This window comes from Penaeus chinensis, chromosome 27 (assembly GCF_019202785.1).
Source record: "Penaeus chinensis breed Huanghai No. 1 chromosome 27, ASM1920278v2, whole genome shotgun sequence".
In the NCBI taxonomy this organism is placed as follows: domain Eukaryota; kingdom Metazoa; phylum Arthropoda; class Malacostraca; order Decapoda; family Penaeidae; genus Penaeus; species Penaeus chinensis.
The window spans coordinates 20,041,840-20,051,839 of NC_061845.1; the positions used below are offsets into that span (position 1 = coordinate 20,041,840).

The 10,000-nt window shown below is 44.4% G+C and overlaps 1 protein-coding gene across 1 annotated transcript in view; it reads right to left on the reverse strand.

Moving 5' to 3' along the window:
- The window catches only part of LOC125039773 (peroxisomal acyl-coenzyme A oxidase 3-like), a 25,186-nt gene that overhangs the window by 14,844 nt on the left and 342 nt on the right, over positions 1-10,000 (reverse strand). Inside the window, exons 2-4 of the mRNA XM_047634032.1 lie at positions 9,370-9,550; positions 633-791; positions 205-351 (exon numbers count right to left, since the gene is read on the reverse strand). Of these exons, the coding sequence (XP_047489988.1) occupies positions 205-351; positions 633-791; positions 9,370-9,534 (471 nt within the window). The 5' untranslated portion in view covers positions 9,535-9,550. The remainder of the gene's footprint in view (positions 1-204; positions 352-632; positions 792-9,369; positions 9,551-10,000) is intronic.

The window sequence follows — 10,000 nt, forward strand, 5'->3', positions numbered from 1 at the left end:
AGATTATAGATAAACAACATTTATAAAAAGATATCCCTGAATATGTGTATGCATATATGTAGATAAACATATCTGCAGACTAAAATTCAAACATACAATCCTAATCACCTTAAATAAGTTTAGGAAAAAGATAAAAGTTTTGGTATGGTACATAGAAATTTCCTAAATGTAGTTTGTCTAAACAATGATTTATGTGATTCATACCTCAAAATTCTTGAGAGCATCAAGATAGTGGTAATGCTTCTCTGTCCCTAGACCCATAATTCCTGAAGATATGAAATTAGTCAAGAGTCCTTTCCGGGCAGCTAAGGACCAATCATAACCCCCAATCACGATGTTCAGAGCTGGAGCCTGGCAATAGTTAAGGAATTTAGGGTGATATTCAACATTTGGAAATTTAATTTATTTTGCAAAACGTTGTTTTTCATCTAATTCTTAATTATTTTTTGTTCTAAATGAAATTGTATTAATTTACATATAAAACAATAATAACCAATATACAGTGCATGTAGCACAAAAAATCACTAGTACCATATATAATAAATGATCATACAACTAAAAGCAAATTCTAATACTAAAATAAAAAGTAGGGTTATTTACAGGATGCGTATGTACTTGCTAGACTATCTTACCTTTCTATAATCATACATGATCTCATCTTCATCCACAAATTCATGACTCATGATCCTTCTGACACGTTTGTAAGTTATCTGCCTCTCTTCCTCTAAAGTCATGTCTCCATCCCTATGCTGGAACACTGGGTCATTTTCCAAGAATTTGCAGGCTTTGTCCTAAAAAGAAAAAATATATACTGCCTACCTGTCTATAAAAACAATTACAAATGTTTATTAACCCACTGCAGCTAGGAACACAATCTCAACTGTAGTCTTCTTAGTGAAATTTGTTAACATTACTTTTGTCACTGCCTTGTGATGTGTGTTCATGCAACATTAGAATTAATGTGGACAGAATATCTACTGGTTTCAGTACAAAGCTCAATTTGCCACGAATTTTGGGATAGATTATGTCAGCCACTGAAGGTGACTGGGTTCAAGATTGCCCCATATGTCATGGAGGTGCTCATGACCTTAGGCACTGTTGAGATGTCCCTCCCCCGTGGCACCTCTAGATGAACCCCCAGATGTTTTCTATGTGGGTTATAATCTGGGGAATTCCCCAGCCAGTCCTTGATGTAGTCAACACCAACCTTTGCAAGCCAGTCCTTTATTACTTTATATATATATATATATATATATATATATATTTGAATATATACAAATTATATGATATATATATATTCATTTATAAATCTATATAAAAATCTATTCATACACACACACACACACAGACACACACACACACACATATATATATATATATATATATATCTATATAATATGTATATATGTGTATACAAACATTTATATATGTGTATATATATATATATATATATATACATATATATATGTGTATACATATATATATATATATGTATATATATACATATATATATATATATATATGTATATATACATATATAAGTATATGTATATATACACATATATATGAATATGTATATATACATACACATATATGTACACACACACACACACACACACACACACACACACACACACACATACATGTGTATATATGTATACATATACATATATATATATATATATATATATACATACAAACATACATATATTTATATATGTATAAATATATATAATATATGGAAACTAGGTACCTTGCAGTCCTATGTTGAATTGTGGAGGATCTTGGAGCAGCAGGAGACCCTAAAGGTACAAAGTCATGGCCCACTGGTGTGTGGACATGCCCTGGCTTTATAGTAAATCCTGCCCCCGTGCCCCCTGGGGTTAATGGGCGGCTGTGGGGGAGGCAGGCCATGCCAGTCTGCCTCCCCAAGAAAACCATACTGGCGGCAAACTGGCAACCACTGGGACTGGGGTAGGGAGCGGGGGTTACTCGTCATCCCATCTGCGTCCCGGCGGCCGCTTCCCTGGCGTGAGGATCTTGGAGCAGCAGGAGACCCTAAAGGTACAAAGTCATGGCCCACTGGCGTGTGGACATGCCCTGGCTTCATAGTAAATCCTGCCCCCGTGCCCCCTGGGGTTAATGGGCGGCTGTGGGGGAGGCAGGCCATGCCAGTCTGCCTCCCCAAGAAAACCATACTGGCGGCAAACTGGCAACCACTGGGACTGGGGTAGGGAGCGGGGGTTACCCGTCATCCCATCTGCGTCACAGCGGCCGCTTCCCTGGCGTGAGGCTTGTGGGTGATAGCCCCAGGGAACCCTGCAGGTGAATTATGGGACCTGCAGCCAGCCTATATGGGGTGGTGTCTGTTGGGGTGGCAGATGTGGTGCCCACCCGGAGTGACTGCCCAATGTTAGACCTCAGGCAGGTTGTCAGGGTGGGGGCTTAGAATGTCCATTCCTTGCGACAGGACAATCGGTTACCACTACTGTCAAGGGAATTGAAGGAGCTGAGAGTCAGAGGTGAGAAGACCTGGCAGTGGCATGATTAGTGTGGGTGGCTACAATTATTACTGGTCGGGCCGCAGTGATGGCCACCATCTCCAGGGTGTAGCCATAGCCATCTCCAACAGACTTCAACCCTCAGTAGTAGAGGTCACTCCAGTCTATGAGCGTATTATGGTATTGAGACTGAAGCTTTCATTTGGCTTCATGTCTCTTACTGCTGTGTGCGCTCCTACGGATGTATATAAACTTGAGGTGAAAGAGATGTTTTATGCCAATCTTGCATCAGACAGCTTGGAGAGATATTTGTATTGTTCTGGGTGACTTCATTGCAGAATCCGGCTGCATCAAGCTGGCTATTAGATGTCTGTCGGTCCTCATGGCTCAGGAGATAATGCTGACAGCGAGAATAGCTTCCTTTTCCATGACTTTGCTAGGTCCAGAAATTGAGGATTTCTGGCTCCTGGTTTCAGTATTCTGACCTGCATCGTTGGACTTGGTACAGTGATACGCGTAATGTGGCCAAGGAGATCGACCACATTCTCATTAGCACTTGTTGGAGGATCCTCCAGAACTGCAGGTGTATCGGAGTGCCGAGTTCTGTGGAACTGATCATTGATTAGGCTACTCTTCAGGTCCATTTTAGAACCCCCCATCACTCCAATGAACAGCCTTGGGTGTTTCATGTGGACAGATTTGGAAATGTCACTACGCATGCAGAAGGACCAAGCTACGTTTCCTCAAGGCACCGATACTGCCAGTTTTACTATATGGTAGTAAAACTTGGACGCTATCTTGTGCTTTGGAATCTCATCATGATGCCTTTTGTAACAGATCCTTGCGCCAAATCATGGGGTACAGTTGGCGAGACCATGTGTGCAACCAAACGGTTGCATCATGAGACCGGTACAGGACCTGTTACTTGCACAATCCACGATCGCCAACTCAGGCTATAAAGCCCCTTGGCTCAATTCCCACAGGATGACCCTGCCCACCAGGTTGTCTCTGTCTGAGACAACCCTGGGTCGAGGAGGCCTGTGGGACAATCGAGAAAGTCGTTGCTTGGGCAGATCGATCAAACCTGTCGTGAGGAGCTAGAGATGGGCCGGGCCCCTGCCTGGCGGCTTGCCATGAGGGACGTCGTAGGTGGAAATGAGGGATGGACGTGGCTATGTGCCCCTGCCGGCGTTAGCTCCCAGATATATATATATATTCATGCAGTCAAGACTGCATGCAAGCCCCATGCCATAGGTTCACCCCCAGCCTTTAGTAGTTCAGCAGGGATATCACATATATCTGTGGCTTTCCCATTCTTCAGCATGGAAATTGCCATCTTAACCTCAGTAAGGGTAGGAGGTTCCTCACTGATGGATGGGTCCAGCACTGGTATTGTGATACCACTTGCATCCAAGCTAACTATTGGAGGGTCCACCTGGTACAGCTACTCAAAATACTCACCTGATGAACCTCAACATGATTTGACATGATCAGTCCATCCACTGAGCAGATTGCAGTCATCTGCAAGGAGTTCAGTTTTCTCAAGAAATTGCATTTAACCTCCTCAGATGGTTCCTGATGAACTGTTCCTTGTCCCTTCTCAGCAGTGTCCGAGCCCTATTTACATGTGTGTGTGTATGTGTGTATATATATTTGTATGTATATATATGTATGTATGTATGTATGTATGTATGTATGTATATATATATATATATATATATATATATATATATATATACACATATATACACGTGCATATAACTATATCTATATCTGTCTATAAATATATATATATATATATATATATATATATATATATATATATAGCTACATCTTTCTATCAATATATATGCATATATAAATACATATATATATATACATATATATAAATGCATATGTATATTTATATATATATACATGTATATATATTATATATATGTAGAAATAGATATATATAGATATATATATTATATATATACATTTTTATATATTCATGTATGTATGTATATATGTATATAATACGTATGTATATGTATATATATATACACACACATATATATACATGTATGTATATACAAATATATATATATGAATACATGTATATATACATAATACATATACATACATATACATATATGAATATTTATATATGTGTATATATGTAATGTATATATATACATGTATATATAAATATATATACATAGATATATATATACATATACATATATATATCATCATCATCAATTTGGGGCTAACGCCGGCAGGGGCGCATAGCCGCATCCACCTTTTGTTTCCACCTGCGAGGGTCCCACATGGCGAGCCGCCAGGCAGGGGCCAGGCCCATCTCTAGTTCCTCATGACAGGTTTGATAGATCTGCCCAAGCCACGACCTTCTCGGTCGTCCCACAGGCCTCCTCCATCTAGGGTTGTCTTGGACAGAGACAACCTGATGGGCAGGATTATCCTGTGGGAGTCGAGCCAAGTGGCCATATAGCCTGAGTTGGCGATCACGGATTGTGCAAGTAACAAGTCCTGCACCGGTCTCACGGTGCAGCCGTTGGTTGGACACATGGTCCCGCCAACTGTACCCTATGATCCGGCGCAAGGATCTCTTACAAAAGGCATCAAGACAAGATTCCAGAGCACAAGATAGTGTCCAAGTTTCACTACCATAGAGTAAAACTGGCAGTATCAGGGCCTTGAAAACACGTAACTTGGTCCTTCTACACAGGTACCGACATCTCCAAATACTCTTGTCGAGAAATTTCATGACCCCTGCTGCCAGGCCAATCTGTCTACTGACTTCTTGGTCTGACAGCCCAGAGTCATGAACTGCACTACCGTGGTATATAAAACTCTCTGAGACTTTGATGTTTTCACCACAAGTACGTACCAACTGCATAGGGTCTCCTAGTAGGCCCCCAAAATCCTGGATCTTAGTCTTGGTCCAGGAGACCTCTAGGCCCAGGGGAATTCACTTCATTGCTAAATGCATCAAGAGCCGCCACTAGGGTTTCCAGAGATTCAGATAGAATGGCAACATCATCAGCAAAGTCAAGGTCTGTAACTTTGATATTGCCCAGAGTTGCTCCACAGTGACTTTGGACAGTAGCTCTACCCAGTATCCAATCCATGCAAGTGTTGAAAAGTGTTGGTGCAAGAACACAGCCTTGCCTCACACCTGAACTAACAGGGAAGAAACTCGACAGGCCCCCACCACACTTTACAGCACTTTCAGTGCCTGTATACAGGTTTGCTATTAGTCCAATAATCCTTGTTGGAATTCCTCTTAGTCTCATGATCTCCCAGAGAGAGATTCGCGATGCACCGTGTCAAACGCCTTCTTGAGATCAATGTAGGCTGCGGGCAGCCCACGTCTGAACTCACGACGGCGTTCTATAATGATTCGAAGCACCAGGATGCAGTCTATTGTGAATTCAGGATGCAGTCTATTGCAGGAGTGAATTCAGATTGCTCCGGCCTTTGGTGCCTCAACAGGTGATCTCTGATACGTCTCAGTAAGATGTGCGCGAGTACCTTGCCTGGTACACTGAGTAGTGTAATGCCTCGGTGATTGCTGCAGTCCCAGCGATCCCCTTTCCCCTTCCAGAGAGGGATGACCACACCCCTCAGCAGGTCAGGGGGAAAGGTACCAGTCTGCCAGATGGGAGACAGGACCACATGCAAGCCCCTTGCCATAGGTTCTCCACCAGCCTTTAACAATTCGGCTGGGATGCCACAAACACCTACTGGTTTACCCATCTTCAGCTTGGAGATCGCCCCCCTGATTTCGGTCAGGGAGGGTGGATCCTCGCTGATGGGTGGGTCTGGCAGAGGAGTCTCAACATTACCCGCATCCATTTTAACTGTTGGTGGATCAACCTTATACAACTGCTCAAAATACTCAGCCCAACGCACATGCACCCCATCAGGATCTGAGATTATCTGGCCACTTGCTGAGCGGACTGCAGTCATCTGTGAGAAGGGCTTGGAGTTCAGCTTTCTCAGAGCCTGGTAGGCAGGACGAAGGTCATTTACTAGGAAATGGCTTTCGACCTCCTCTGCAAGACTACTGATAAACTGTTCCTTATCCCTTCTCATCAGTGACCTAGTCCTGCGCACTAGAAAGCGGTGCAAGTTGCGATCCCCTGACAATCGAGCCGCACGACAAGCATCTGTGGCTTCCAGTGTCTCCTGCCAGATGGAATTCTGTCTTGTTCTTGGGCATTCACCAATGGATTCCTGAGTGCTGTGAGACGGCCAGAGATAGCCTCAGCAAACCCCCGGGTACACTCATCCTCCCTCAATCTGTCCAAATGAAACACCCTAGGGTGTTCATTTGGGCGACGGGGGGTTCTAAAGTGGACCCGGAGAGTAGCCACAACTAATCTATGATCAGTTCCACAGAACTCAGCGCTTCGATACACCCTGCAGTTCTGGAGGATCCTCCACCGAGTGCTAACGAGGATGTGGTCGATCTCCTTGGCCACTCTACCCATACCGCTGTATCAAGTCCAACGATGCGGGTCAGAACGCTGATACCAGGAGCCAGAAATCCTCAATTTCTGGGACCTAGCAAAGTCATGGAAAAGGAGGCTATTCTCGCTGCCAGCATCAGCTCCTGAGCCATGAGGACCGACAGACATCTCGTAGCCAGCTCAATCACAGCCGGATACTGAATTTAAGTCGCCCAGAACAATACGAATATCTCGCCGAGGACATCTGTCTGCCACAGATGCAAGTTTGGCATCAAACATCTCTTTCACCTCAAGTTTATATACATCCTTAGGAGCATATACAGCAACAAGAGACATGAAGCCAAATGAAAGCTTCAGTCTCAATACTATGATACGCTCATCGACTGGGGTGACCTCAACTACCGAGGGTTGAAGTCTGCTGGAGATGGCTATGGCTACTCCCTGGAGATGGTGGCCATCGCTGCGGCCCGACCAGTAGTAGGTGTAGCCACCCACACTAATCGTGCCGCTGCCAGGTCTTCTCACCTCCGAGAGAGCAGCCACCTCAACTCTCAGCTGCTTCAATTCCCTCGATAGTAGTGGTAACCAATCGTCCTGTCGCAGGGAACGGACGTTCCAAGCCCCCACCCTGACAGTCCGCCTGGGGTCTAACTTCGGGCAGTCACTCCGGGTGGGAGCCACCAATGCCACCCCTACCGACGCCACCCCATATAGAGGAGGTTGGCTGGCTGCAGGCCCCATAATCCACCTACAGGGCTCCCTGGGGCTTTCCCCCACAAGCATCACGCCAGGTTGGCGGCCGCTGGGACCCAGCTGGGATGGAGGGTAACCCCCCCTCCCCACCTGAGTCCCAGCGGTCGCCAACCCAGAGGGACCCACAGCCAGCCGTACTTGCTGGGTGGGAGGGACTTTAGCCCTCCCCCCAGCACCAACAATTAAACGGTTTGTTGCCAGTGGTTATCTCGGGGGGGGGGGGGGGGGGGGGGCGACTGGCAAGGCCTGCCTCCCCACAGCCGCCCATTAACCCCAGGGGGCGCGGGGGAAGGAGTTAGTACGAAGCCAGGGAGTATCCACACGCTGGTGGGCCATAGCTCCGTACCTTTAGGGCCTCCTTTCTGCTCACGTACGAAGCCAGGGAGTATCCACACGCCGGTGGGCCATAGCTCCGTACCTTTAGGGCCTCCTGCTGCTCCAAGAGCCTCCACAGTTCAACCTAGGACCGCAAGCCTGCCTCCCCACAGCCACCCATTAACCCCAGGGGGCGCGGGGCAAGGAGTTAGTACGAAGCCAGGGAGTATCCACACGCCGGTGGGCCATAGCTCCGTACCTTTAGGGCCTCCTGCTGCTCCAAGAGCCTCCACAGTTCAACCTAGGACTGCAAGGTACCTAGTTTCCATGGGTGGCCACAAGGAGGCACTGCAGACATCTTGATGATGGAGAGGCTATAAATATATATATATATATATATATATATATATATATATGTATCAATATATAGATAAATGTTTGTGTATATGTGTGCATATGTGTATTTATATATACACATAAATATATTTATATGTATATATATATATATATATATATATATATATATATATAATGTGTATATATATATATATATATATATATATATATATATATATATATATATATATATATATATATATATATCACTCTGGGAGATCCTGAGACAAAGAGGAATTACAAAAAGGATTATTGGATTAATAGCAAGCTTGTAATCATACTGAAAGTGCTGTAAAGTGTGATGGGGGCATGTGTTCCCTGTTAGTTCAGGAGTGAGGCAAGGTTGTGTTCTTGCTCCAACACTTTTCAACATTTGTATGGACTGGATACTTGTTAGAGCTACTGTCTAAAGTCATTGTGGAGCAACTCTGGGCAATATCAAGGTTACAGACCCTGACTTTGCTGATGATGCTGTTCTTCCATCTGAATCTCTGGAAACCCTAGTGGCAGCTCTTGATGCATTTAGCATTGAAGTGAAGCCCCTGAGACAACCCTGGGTGGAGATGGCCTCAGGGACGACTTAGGAAGTTGTGGCATAGGCTGATTAATCAAACCTGTTGTGAAGAGCTAGAGATGAACCGGGCCCCTGCCTGGGGGTTCACCATGAGGGACCCTTATAGGTGGAAATGTAGGGTGGATGCAGCTATGTGTTCCTGCTGGGGTTAGCTCCCTGATGATGATGATGATGATGATGATACACACACACACACACACACACACACACACACACACACACACACACACACACACACACACACACACACACACACACACAACACACACACACACACACACACACACACACACACACACACACTAATCTATAAACAAGTACATGTTATATTGTATGTAAAAACTGGACCTACCATGAGCTGAATGATGTAGGGAGGGTCAAGGTATGCCTTCATGACTTTCCAGTTGAAGTTGGCACGACTCCTGTGCTGATCCAGAGGGCCAGAAGGCAAGTCTGGGATGACCTCATCTAGACTGGTGGGCTTCTCCCCTGACTGGTAACTTGCTGCGGCCTCCATTCTTGTGTATGTTATGCTGTGTGGTAAGATACAGCTCTCATTTCTTTGTATATCCTTCCTTGATTATTTAAAAACAATGTAAGGCAAAATTCCTCACTCATCATAACAACAAACACCCTTTTCACAGGGCTAAATCATCATGCTTGGTAAAGGCACAACCTGCATGAGCAAATTTTATCAGAATCTGAAATTTGAAGATAGCTTTGTAATACACAATACAAATACTGCAATGCATTTAAAACCAAAATACTAAATAGCATTAAAAGTCCCAGCATTGCAGATTTAACCTAATCACAATGGGAGTCCCAGTGCAATACCAAACACCATGATGTGTGTCAGGCTGTATGTGGTGTAAGCTGGTTCAGGGAAAATCAGAAGATTGGCAAATAAAAAATTTGCTCTTTTCTGCTTTCTTTGCTGTGGCATAAACAATTTCATAGGTAATGGGGCTTTGGCCTACTTTTGA